The 13,405-nt window shown below is 45.9% G+C and overlaps 1 protein-coding gene across 1 annotated transcript; it reads right to left on the minus strand.

The window, feature by feature from the left end:
- Positions 1-2,977: 2,977 nt before the first annotated feature.
- On the minus strand, positions 2,978-12,814 carry LOC144100417 (uncharacterized). The gene is made up of 4 exons (XM_077633378.1): positions 12,737-12,814; positions 8,223-8,540; positions 5,607-5,678; positions 2,978-3,271 (listed from the first exon to the last, which is right to left on the minus strand). Exons 2-3 carry the CDS (start codon positions 8,532-8,534, stop codon positions 5,619-5,621), a joined length of 372 nt encoding a protein of 123 aa, XP_077489504.1. The 5' UTR covers positions 8,535-8,540; positions 12,737-12,814; the 3' UTR covers positions 2,978-3,271; positions 5,607-5,618.
- Between the last annotated feature and the right edge of the window lie 591 nt (positions 12,815-13,405).

The raw sequence follows: 13,405 nt of genomic DNA on the forward strand, positions 1-13,405 counted from the left end.
GCACGTGGACAACGCGAGCTCGTGTACTTCGACAACTTACTAAGTTGGAAGCATCAACCATTGCTGTGATTCGCAGAAACTGGAAACGCGCCTACCACCCTTGAAAACCCGCGCTCAACACCTATACGCAACGCCACTCCCCGATCTTTTGCATACCACGAGCCCGCTAGCGAGTACAGCGCCACGTCGTTTGTTTTCAAACATGCAGGAGGTCTATAAAATAGTGTTCTTCGTACTGTGCATGCGCCAAACGATATTTCAAATTGAGCTTTTACGTTCGCATTACGTACGCTGTTTTTCAAATTTAGCGTGCGTGCTGCTGCTTGCGCTAAGAAAAATAGCTTCTAAAATTCGCATCGCCCACATCCCCCGCTTTGGAGAGAATTCGTCAATGCTATTCGGTTTTTAGGCATATTCATTGACTTTAAATGGTACGCGTGATATTCGCTTTTCCTCCTATCACTGACAGTAGAACGAATGAGGGATAAACTTAACCTGTTTTCGATTCTGCGACCGCCGCCTGTGGATTGCCTTGATTTGGACTTTTACGCCCAGGTAATCATAGTGGTCATAGCCTTGCCAAGTGTAGTCGTTACGGTGGTAGGCAGAAAGGTTCGAAAAAAATCAGTATGATGTTATTAAAAACCTTTCTCGGTTCAGTAACCTAAAAAAAATTAGGCCGTGGCTCGACTGTACAGGCCATGGAACTGGCTGTCTACGCTATACGACTTGGATAACCTTGGCTAAGTGTGAAAAATTTGTCACAAATTATTTCCAGAACTCAACACCAAATGGCGCCACTGCTGCCTGTGCTATCGTTGCATTCTTGTAGGCATATGATAAACTAAAAGTGTGCTCATGCGACTTCTGCTGTAACCTCCTGCTAAATGCTTGCGTATAACGTACGTAAGCGCTCATGCGCTATATTAAAGGTCTCTATTGTCTCCAGAATTATAACTACTAGCGGAGAAAAGTGCAATCAGCACATTGTGATGGGACGGTTCATAGCTTGGTTTCGGTTTTGCATCCGATTCTAACGCGCATTTGTTTCACGGCTCAATTTTCGAGCACGAAGAAGTGCGTGTCAAAATCAGGTAAATATGGCAGTGCGCGTATTGACCCCCACCTCATAGCTTGACCCATTGTCAATGGAACAAATGTCTGAAAGGTCATATTGCCATTTTGTTCAACTCAATTGCAAGTACTCTAAAAGTGACCATTTACATGCAAAAGCCCCTGTTGATTAGGGATGGACTTTTTAAAGCGGAACTTCCCGAGAACTTGAAGACTGTACGAGGAAGTGCAGGCAGTGTCATGGCTAGCCATCAATTGTGTTTACTCACAGGTAGTGATCGCATCTGGTTCCAATCTGACAACTCTGAATCAGAATTACGGTGGTGCCAAAATATCAACAGGCAATGCCGCTTGCGATCCTTAGGTAGTGCTGCATTTTTTGTTGTACATCCTAGCACTTACTTCATCCGAAATTGAGATTTACCATGGTTTTTTCATGCCTTTATGACTCCCACTGTACATTTTCAGCAGCTTTTGTTTCACGCCTGCGCAAAGACATTTTCCATCTGAAACATATTATGCAGCTAAAGAAAATTTTCATCTTTGCGGGGGGGTGGGGGGGGGGTGATATTATTGCTCAGATACTGTATTCTACGGTACTCAGGAAAAAGATGCCTGGCAATGTGCTGTTACAACAGCTGAAGCCAACATCAGTAGGAAAACCATGTTAGCCTCATATTACTGCAACAGCTGTTGCGCTTGGAAGATCAGTTTATGCCTGCACGCATTTATACCTGCATTTGCTAGTGCAAATGATTTATTACACGCACTTGCAAAAGCGATCATGTGATTTATGTCCCGCATCATTGCAAAGAACCGTGTGCCACAGGCTGTGCTACTGCAAGCAGCTCTGACCTAAATAATTCAAAATTCTCGCAAGAGAGCAAAATCTTCACCCATGGTTCATGTTCAAAGGAGAGCGAGAATAAACTTTATTCACTCTAAAAATGTTGAAACCACAGCTCCTCCTTTGGTTTCTGTGTGCCACTTCTGCAGGGCAAATTCTCTCCTATCACCTTCAATGGACAACAGTCTCCACAGTGGCAGAGCTGCACGGCATCAAAGAAAATATCTTTATAATAAATGTTGTGACGAATAGATGGGCGATGGGTGACATTCACAGGCTTGAAACCAGTCCTACAAAAATCTCTCAAGTCTGTTTAGGAAAACTAACCATCAGCCAATCTCCTTTGACATTAGATATCCCCAGCACACTGCCATTATGAAAACGAGATGGCAAACAAAGCGACTCGCAAAGCTCTGCCAGGCAACTTGCAAGTTCTAGTTGACATCTAATAGTAAATCTCTGGAAACGTGTAATTTCAGTTCATTATGAAAACGAGATGGCAAACAAAGTGACTCGCAAAGCTCTGCCAGGCAACTTGCTTGTTCTAGTTGATAGCTAACAGTAAATCTCTGGAAACGCCTAATTTCAGTTCATGTTCTTGATTTACCTCATTATGCAATTGTACAGAGAGGTTTGTTTTGGCCTTTTTAACAAATTTACATGGTTAAGTAGGTAGTTTCCGCTTAACGAATGGGTAAAAAATTTCACGCTTCCTTTAAAGCTTTCTGAAGCCATTCTGTGTTCTTTATTCAGTAAGGTGAGATGTGAAAATTGTGTTCCTCTCATTTTGCATTCCCCGCACAAGTTTCTTGTAAAATTCACTTCGCGAGGGATTGATTATGCGATGTTCAGTTCTTTGTGTTGGTGCTGCTGGCACAAGCTGGGTTTCGGAGTCTGCAGGGCAATTTTCTTGAGATAAAGTGAAGTTTTGTTTTATTAGGTACACAACAAAGGAGGCACACTTTGCCATCTTGTTAAAGAACAACGCTATTTCAACAACAGCCTAAAACTAACTTTTAACTGGAAAAAAACGTTATTTCATTAGAACTTTAACAGCTAGCTACGTTAAATGTGTTGCAGTTATTGCTGTGTTCTATTCTCAGAAGCTGTTACATGCACACAGCTGTTCAGGCATACTTTGCCATCTTGTTAAAGAACCACGCTACTTAATAAAGAACTTTAAATTAACTAACTTGTAACTGGAACAAGACTTTAAACTTAACTTCAACAAGAACTTTTAACAGGTAGCTATAATAATATGTTGCAGTTCTCGTTGTGTTCTAACTCCTGGAAGGTGAAGCTTTCCCAGAGCGCGTGTGGTCTTCTGAGAAGCACCTGCTCACTGGGAACCTGAAAAAAATCAGGCCAGCATCGTGAGCTCCTAACTGCCATCAGTAGCAGTTTCTCATTGAATTCTGGAAGTTCAGCGAAGCGCTAAGTTGGGCTGGTTGGCGCATGGCAATAGGAAAAGGGACGAGACATAAGAAATGGCAAGAGACACAAATGAAGTGCTGAGACATTTTTGGAGGTACTCACACAACTGCTTGTTTTTCTGGCCTATCCCATACGGTGTTTTCAGTAGCTATCAATAAACTGAAAATTCAATTAGCTGACTTTGTGTCGTGGTATTATGCACCCTGCTTTGTACACACTTCTCATCTTTGTAGGTATCAGTGAAGCGCAGCAATTTTGGTGATGCCTAGGAAGCCCTATGGACCCAACTGTGTAAAACAGGCTCACTGTTCTGAAGCTCTTTCAGTAATGCCCAGCCTCACTAGTTCTGGCTCCCCGAATTTAATGGGGCGTATGATTCACCGTAGCTGAGTTGTTAGCTACCGGCAAAGTTAGCCTTCCAATTACTCTCCCTCCAATTGCTCCACCATGGTGAAACTTAAATATTGATTGCAACAAAAATATTGGCGCAGATTTGTTAGCTAGCGCAGCTGCACCACCATGTACACAAACTCATGCAACAGTCTTTAATCGATGCTTTCACTATTTTGAATCGAGATCGGTGTGTTGAATGAATTTAGTAATCTCTGGTATACAGTCCACACACACCCTGGGTATAGTCTGCAGGGCTCAATTTTCGCTGCAAAAATATTTTTTCTTATGATCGCACCTTGTATATAGAATCGCATAGTGTCCACAAAGCCCCAAATAACTTTTAAACGTCTAGCATGCAGGTTGTACACCATAATTTACGGTATGCTAATAATATCGCATTACGGCAGTGAATTGCTGTTTGCATATAGTATCTCACAAAAGGCACTGGCACTTCATCCTGCATGGCTACTGATTACAACATGGCCTGTCTGTTACATTAGGAAAATACACCTTTCTAGTCCATATGCTCTGGTTTACATGAGATTCAGTATAGTAGAAACCTAATGCGATATGATTGCTGATGTCATATCCCCGACAATGTGACCACGTAGAGAATATCAAGCGAAGTTTTGAGTGGTACATTGTGTTGACATTGCCTTGGAGCCAATGGAGCTGTCTGCTTCCGCTGACAGAAAACTCATGACAAGTATTGGAATATTCAAGGTGCCACTATCATGTTACTTGCAGTGGAGGAACTTCTGCGCCAAACTTCGCCAGCGTGTTGTGTTGATTTTTTCACATTTTGTTATTGTTCACAATTAATAAAAATTACACAGTCTTCAGCAAAATCGTTTTTCCATTTGTTTATTTCTGGCTATCCTTTTTTATTAGGAAATAGCATTTTAACGAGAGCAGTTGGGAATAGGGTTTTTCATTTTTTTGCTTTACTATGGTCACAGTGAACACTGAACTTGCCAAATAAACCTGAAGTTTATCAATCCCCTTTTTTATGTCCTGCAAGAACTGAAATTTTGGTGCGAACCATTTTTTTCTGCTATAAAATGCCATTTTCTCTGATAGAAAACCTAAAAACTTTTGCTAAAATTTCAAATTTCTTTTACTGCAAAACCTGTACAAAAGCTGCTATCAGAATCTTATCGCCAGTTCCATACACACTGTACTTCCAGACATTGCTGGATGCCTGAATCTAGAAATGGGAGATGTGGCCAAAAAACATTCTCTGCACACCTGTTTCTTGCCTGCACTTTCTTGTCAGAGAGTCTAGCTGTGGTAATGGCCAGAACAACGTTTAAGCAAATGGCGATTAGATTTAACTGAATGGTCACTTCTACAACTTATTTCTCAAAGTTCTTGAGAACGACGATGCTTGCCCAAGAGAATCATGCAATTAAATAATGCTGGCACACTGTGATGAAAGAGAAATCAATACCATTCATACATACAGCAGGTACCTAATGTGAAAACTAGAACCCTCTTCACAAGAATTAAAAGCAAGCTTTAAAAGCATGGTTGTTGGAAGGTCACTGCAACTTTAACATTTAAGTGCTCTTTGCTTGGATTTTTGATTGGGCATGCAGTTGTGTAAATGTGCGCCACATTAAGTATTTGATGCTTTTCCTAAAGAACAAAGGACTCACCCTTACCGCTGGATTAAAATATGTCTTTGAATCTGCGAACAAAGCAGGTTTCTTTTAACATAATCACCATACTGCTACAAGCAGAGATTACAGTGCATACCACCTCTGGGGTCAATTATACCTGAAACATGGCCTGAAACATGGCCAAGAAAGACACTATTTTTTTATTACTTTTGGATCCATAAATCATATGCACTCACCTTGAATGAGAATCAGTGCTTGGTGTCCGGAAGCGGATGCTGCTCAGAGACGAATCGGAGCGTGGTAGTGACCTGAGTATATTCATCAAGAGCAGTTGTGGATACGATTGAGTGCAGTCATTTAGATGCTTTGCTTTTTTAACCCCCACCCTGACCATATTGGACTAACATCACTAAGTACAGGAGTCACAAGGCTACATCAACACCGCTCAAAGCATTATGTATGAAAAGCAGCCAGTAGTTCACGCAGTGGGTGGTGGGAAGAAGACTGGCACTTCAGAGTCAGTCAAGGGCTAAATGCTCTACACATGTGCGTTAATCAGAGATTGAAAAGTATGAGACGTGTTGCTGTACTTTATAAGTTCATTCCACACCAGAAACGTTAATGCACGTGAGTGTATTGTACAACACGCTGCCCATTACAGATGGTCTGTAAGCCTAGAAATAGACCCGCCGCGGCGGCTTAGTGGTTGGGACACTCTCCTGCCAAGCTGGAAGACCAACGTTCAATCAGAAGCAGGGCGGCCGCGTTTTGACGGAGGTGAAACGCAAAAGGCGCCTGTGAGCTATGCGATGTCAACGCACATTAAAGAGTCCCAGGTGGTTGAAATTAATCCGTTGCACTTCACTACGGCATCCCCCATAGCCTACATGTTGCTTCGAGACGTTAATTAAACACCAAAATTTACAATTCATATACTTTTGGCTGCTGAGCCCAAGTTGACGGACAGAATCCCAGCCGAGGGGGCCCATTCGGATGGAGGCAAAGTCCAAAAAAAAAAAGCCGGCTGTGCGATGTCGGCACGCATTAAAGAACCCCGGTGAACCCGCATTCCTCAACCACGGCGTCCCCAATATATTCCTGATGTGGGGTACTATACATGCATCTTTATTATGCATTATTAGGCACTGTCTCTTTCAGCGGCGAGCAGCCCTACAAACCTCCTTTCTTTGCCGTCCCTCCCCCTTCACCCCAGTACCTGGCTGATGTATCAAATGGATGACTAGCATGCCCTAGTGCTATATGCACAGGATCTTTTTACTGCTTAAGACTAATTGATTGCATACTCCCTTTAAGAGTGAGACGCGACTGCGTGTGTCGCAGCGCAGCGTTACTGAGGAGTACACGGAACGCCATCGCCTGCGCGGCCAGTTGGACAATTTAAGGAAAGGACGCCTGTCTCACATATCTCGGTGGAACCGGGCTGTAAGGGAAGGAAAATGAAATGAACAATTGCTCTCAAGGAAAGGAAATGAAGCCTGTCTCACATTTCTCGCTGGACACCCGAATCATGCCGTGGGGAAAGAAAAATCAACCGATCGATCAATCAACCAGTCAATCAATCCATCAATTAATTATTCAGTGAATCCACCAATCCATAAATCAATCAATCCTTATTGCTGTCCCGTTAAAATCCCTTCCCTTACAGCGCGGCTCAGGTGTCCACCGAGATGCGCCATTTTTCGCTCACGGCCAAAGACGCCGACGATAACGGCTTTTCTGCGACACTAACTCCTTACCGCTGTCGCGTTAATATAAAACGGTGTTTTATCCTTCTTGCCACTCGATCTGACCGTGTGAAAATGAAAAAAATATGTTTTTCAGGAAAGAAGATTACACAGTACCTGTCTCACATATCTCGGTGGACACCCGAACCATGCCATAAGGGAAGAGATAAAGGAGAGAGTGAAATAAGAAAGAGGTCCTGTAGTGAACCCCGGAAAATTTTCGGAAAACTGGGGATCGTTAATCTGCACTGACATCGCATAGCACACGGGCGCCGTTTGCGTTTCGCCGCTATCGAAACACGGCCCCTGCGGTCGGTTTTGAACACGGGAACTCCGGCTCAGTAGACGAGCGCCTTAACTACTGAGCCACCGCGGCGGGTTGCCGTGATCACATTTTGAATGTGAACGACTGTGTGGCACAGCCTCGGAGCTCTGCGACTATAAACAGTACCGAGTATCCTCATTTTGCCACAGACGGCAAAGGCGACACCTGCGCTCCACGTCTCTATCTTAGCGTAGAAAAGCTTCGTTTCCAGTTGAAGCAGCTCCCCGCCATTAGATTAATGCGCTAGAATTTCAGAGCGACATGCATACGCGTATAGTTACAGAGCAGCGTCACTTTGAAGTTCTTTACTAGCAGTATACGACGCGAAACCCAGGTAACGGGAATTTAACAGGTGTCGTTATAGAATGAAATGCTTCAGATTGCACACCCCTTCGCTCTCTCCATACTCTGCACATTCCACGCTCGCCGGACGCTCTTCAAACGGTTTCCGTGGCAACCATCTTTCCTTTGCGCATTACTGCTACTACGACGCAAAACCCAGGGGTGCCCCGCTGTGGCTTATTATGGCGCGCTGCTGACACGAAAGATGTCAATTCGATTCCGGCCGCGGCGGTAGAAATTCCATGGAGAGGAAATTCTAGAGGCCCATGTACTGTGCGATGTCAGCGCACGTTAAAGAACCCGAAGTGGTCAAACTTTTCGGAGCCCTTCACTGCGCTCATAGCCTCAGTCGCTTTGGGACATTAAACCCCATAGACCAAGGGCTAAAACATAAGCAACAGCCCTTTAACAGCTGTCGCCGTAAACAAAAGATAACTCACTACAGCTGAAGGGGCCATCGCCGCCGTCTGCTGGAGGTGCGCCCCTTGTCCGATGGCCATCCTGTCGATGGAGGACGACAGGCCCGCCACGCTGTCGAGGGTGGGCATCGACGGCAAGGTCACCGTCGCAGGCCTCAAAACACCAGGCTCCCTTGGCAAAGCCGCTAGCGGCGCCATGGCAGCAGGAAATTGAGGCACCGTAGGTGCCACCTGTGCTCCGGGCAATACGACCACGGTCCGTGCCCTGTCGCGCGAACGGCCGCGAGCGCGACCGACGGGCGGAGGTGCTTTATCGCCACTGTTTTCGTCCATCTGGCTCTGCAAAAAAAAAAAAAACGCTGAGCTACAGCGATGCCCACTCGGTGTAGTGGTGTTGTACACAAGACAGCTCAAGGGCGAGACCGCTTAGGTATATGTCCTCGCCTCGTCGACTCCCAGAGCGGGAAAGTGGGCAGCAGAAGCCCTGCGGCGGCGAACAGACACAATCGTCACTTTTAAAATATAAGCAGGACAAAGGGACCATATATGGGGAGGTGACTGCATAGCACCCCTACACGAGCGCTGACGTTCAGCACACACGCGCTTTCATGTCTTTCAGGGGATAACACAACTTGCACCTAAGCCGCCGTGGTGGCTCTGTGTTTATGGCGCTCGGCTAATGACGCGGATTCGATCCCGACCGTGGTGGTCGAATTTTCATGGAGGGGAAATTCCAGAATCCTGTGTACTTTGCGATGTCGTTGGACGTTAAAAAACTCCAGGTGGTCGAAATTTCCGGAGCCCTCCACTACGGCGCCCTCATAGCCTGAGTCGCTTTGGAACAATAAACCCCATAAATCAAACCAAAACAAACAAACTTGGATCTCAAAAGGCATGATCTTCCGTTCGATGCAGCGCGACAGTACACAGCAGCAGAGGGACAACAGCAACGAAGCTGCCTCACGTGGCATCGTGCTTCAAATGGTGGCATTCACGGCTCAAGCGCACTATCTGGGTGTCTAACTGGTTGGGTATAAGGCCCGACCGAAATATGGGTTTCCGTGTACGGCTTAGCTGATTTTCAATCGCAAATATTAGACACTACCTGCGACATTGCGTTCCGGCTAGTTCGGGTAGAGGTACAACGCGACTAAGCCGTTGACGAGGGCGTTTAATTCCTTCCCAAATGAGTATACCTCAACTGCTACGTCACACACTAAAATCTATAATCGCTTGGTACTACCAGAACTCTTCGCATCAAGGATCTGACAGTCACCCGTCGCTCTATAATAAACATTTTTGTTCCACCAGCCAAAATGTATAGGCATCCATGCAATCACTGAAATGCACTGCAAGGCTAATGGTTTCGGCGGATATTCTTCCTGCCAATTAATTACGACGGGATGGAGTAGACTGCGCTTTTATACGTGTCTGGTTCGACGGCTCCTCCTCATTGCCACGAAAAGATGTGGCTCTCAACAGTGCACCGATAGCTCAAGTACACGAGGGCGTTCCTGTGCAGATATTCCTTTTCGCCTCATATGAAACACGCCGGGAATCCACGAACGCTGCACGTAGCTCGCAGCTACGTATAGCGTCCAAGAGGCGTTTCAAGCGCGCGGCAGCGTCTCACGACAAAGCTGCACGAACAGCAAAGCTCGGGGTGGATGCAATCGGTGATCACGTGATCGCGTAACGGATAACTCGGCAGGAGAGCCCTCTATCGGATGTCAAGGAGCGTCTACGCTAGCAAAGTAGAACGCGCAAACACGCGACATTCCGGGCTTACATAGGCATAACGTACAACTGCATTGAAGATTACAGGCTTGCAAAATAGAAACAAATTTAACAAGGTGGCACAAAACATTGCAGGACGCTTAAGCGGCGGCTTTAAGTGCGGAACCCGACAGTGCGTTACAGCGCTGCCAGGGAGTCCACGGAACGCCATCGCCCGTTCGGCGCAACGACTTGCCCATGAAACATATGGCTCGGCGTCTCTAGCAGTCCTCTGAAGAAAGCCCATCCGCCGCCCAAAGAGGTCGCGAATGGGCAGGAGTGACGCTGCTCCCTGAATTGGCCGTTGTGCGTCTCCGTTGCGATTTCAGAGGAAAGGCGCAGTAACTTCCTCACATATCAGTGGACACCTCAACCATGCTGTCAGGGAAGGGAGGAAGTTTGCAGTTAAAGACAAAGGCTGTAATGGAGGCCTGCGTCCCCGCTGGTGTCGCGTTCGTTGAACACAAGAGCACACGGACGCGTACTACATCACAGGCGCTCGGACGGTGCGAGAAGAACGACATCGCAATGGTTGCCACCCGCAGAAAACATGACGCACACATGTCCGGCCACCGCTGCCTGCCCGTCTGCAATGCCAAGAAAGGTCGCGATGTGTTGCACGCAAGCTGCCGCGCGCAGGGGCATGTTACCACCGTCATGTTACCACTGGGCACAGAGTTCGGACCAGTTGACGTCTTCAATGATTTCGCCTGCTGGTTCCCTAAATTTAAATCCACAACCCCTATGCGATGCCAGTTCACATTAAAGAACCCCAGATCGGCGAAATTACCGAAGCCCTCCAGTACGGCGTCCCTAATAACCTGAATCGCTTTGGAACGCCGAACTTCATAACCCCAAACCGAACACAGCCATTATAGCACTTATCGTGCCTCAGTGCAAGCTATTCACATTTAATTCATCTCTATAACATAGATGGCGCTGCGTTCAAACAGCTCACAGCAGTAAATTGAAATGCATTTTAAAGCAGAACGCGATTTTTATGGGGTCCCGTTTCAAAATTTGCACACTCATTACTCATGTGCGCATCAGTACAGAAAGACTTCACGAAGTCAGAGATCCCAACGCATTCACTAAGTCCGTCTTCTAATCACCTCGAACCAACGAGCCTTCGTAGCGCGTACTCACCTCGCGATCTGAGAGACCATGGTTCCATTCCCAGTGTCTACGCGATTTTTTTTAAGGCCAACACCTTTATAGACACATGACTCGCCAGCGGGGATGTTCGCAGAAACGTGTCACACTCAAACTCATGGAATCAGCAAAATAAAACAGAATAAAAAGCCAAAAAACATTTAAAAAATGAATGAAAAATAAAAACAATAAGAAATAAAAGGAAATTGACAGACATGCAATAGAAAGAAATAAAAAATGAACAGAAGTCGAAATGACAAATATCAACTACAAATAATTGGAAAAAATTCTTAAGACACAACGCCGACTTTCTTGCGAAACGAGCTCCTTAACGCCATCGCGTTAAACCTCGAACTGAACGGCACAACCAGCCAAGGGCACGCAGCGTTCGAGGGGGAGATAGCGTGCGCAGTAGTAGTTCGAACGCAACAACGCCAAACCGGATCCCGATCCAGGTTTGTAGTCGACGCACAACGCAGCTTTCGACCATAAAACAACCAAGATCACACATAGCAAAAAGTTGTGAAAGCCTATAAATTTCAGGAAACGCTAAACTGACTCGCAGTTCCCTTCTTTCGTGGCAGTCGGATGAGCTCGTCGTCCAAAATCATAAATGGGCACGAAATTAAGCAAAGTATTCCAATAAGACATCCCCAATTTTTGCCAAACGCCAGCCATCAGGGCGTTCTTATTCACAGCTGCCCACGGCTTTTTTTTTTTTTTGTCAAGGCCAGCAAATGCCGGCGCGTTGCTCGAACGTTAGTCTGAAAGCCGCGTAACGCTAAGCAGAACTCGAATCTAATTCAGCTTAACCTTACACAGCTTACGTTCCCGCACTACTATTCTTTATGGACTGCTCATTTTTTTTTCTGACAAGCGTTCGTTCTAGTAACTTCTCCCAGCTAATACGCGCAGAAAGATATTTATACGTAAGTGGCAAGATGCACATCTCGGTTACTGCATCGTGACAATAAGCAGTCAGCGAGGTTTAAAAACAACTCGATAACGCAGAGAAGAAATGCGACGTTTAAGCAAGCATGCCCACAACAAAGCTTGGCCTCCGTGCACTCTTCGAACGCTCAGTCTTAGCAGATCTGAAAGCATTCTGCACCAAGATCAACAAAAATTCCGACACTTGGGAAAGATTGTCGAACTACAAAATGCATTTCCGCAATAATCGGAGGTCATATCTTCTCCTGAAACATCCGCTATTGACCCACTTTCTCGTGCAATTGATTTTTCGAAGTCGCGTCTCAACGCATTCTACAACGCTCCCGGAAATGCAGAAGCCCGTTTCGCCCGTATAAATCATTCGAAAAGAACTTCCGACGCGCGGAATCGGTTTGTATTTACTAATACAGAGGCAATACATCGTGAGTGAGCAAAAATCGAGATCCAAATTGCATTGCAAAGGAGCATGATAATCACATGGTACATGTACACCTCGGGTGAAAACCGTCATTAGGCCTAACGACAGACTCAAACAATTGGGAAAAAAAACTGGTTGCCAAATTCCTCAACACACCAGGAACTTAAAAATCTCCTTCAGAGGGATGTGAAATAAAAGCACGGGAAAATATTGCGAAGCAGAAAATAACAATACGCACCTTGCCTGAGCTCACGAACAGCCGGCTCTCGCACCACTGAACTGTATGCAGCGGCTCGCTCTCTGCTCCCTTCGTGGACTGTCTACATACGTGGGCGAGTCACGTGATCATGCTCGCGTGCTATTGGCCCGCCAAAAACAACAACCAAAAAAAGACGCGTCTGACATGCGTCCTGTCTTCGCACAGACGCGCGCCGGGACGCCGCGGTTTTGGTTTGCGACAGGAATTGGTTTTTGAGGAAAGGAAATGGCGCAGTAACTGTCTCACATATTTCGGTGGACACCCGAACCACACCGTAAGGGAAGTTATAAAGGAGGGAGTGAAAGAAGAAAGGCAGAAAGAGGTGCCGTAGTGGAGATCTTGGTTTGCGAGAAAAATTGACATTTTAGATGGAAATTATTGAATATTTCACGGCCGGCAGGTCCCTTGCTCGCTACAGTCTGTAGTGCTGGAGGATATCTCTCTATGACCGCAGGCAGTCGCGCTCCATGTATTACAGCCTTCAACCAGCCCAGCCGCTGCCTCTCGACAAATTAATGAAAATGAGTCACTTGCCAAGACACATGGCACTGGGCCATCAGGCGTGGTGGAAGTCGTGTCGGGCGTTTTAATAACAATAATAATTGGTTTTCGGGGAAAGGAAATGGCGCAGTATCTGTCTCGTATATC

The sequence above is a fragment of the Amblyomma americanum genome, chromosome 1, assembly GCF_052857255.1.
Source record: "Amblyomma americanum isolate KBUSLIRL-KWMA chromosome 1, ASM5285725v1, whole genome shotgun sequence".
NCBI classification, from domain to species: domain Eukaryota; kingdom Metazoa; phylum Arthropoda; class Arachnida; order Ixodida; family Ixodidae; genus Amblyomma; species Amblyomma americanum.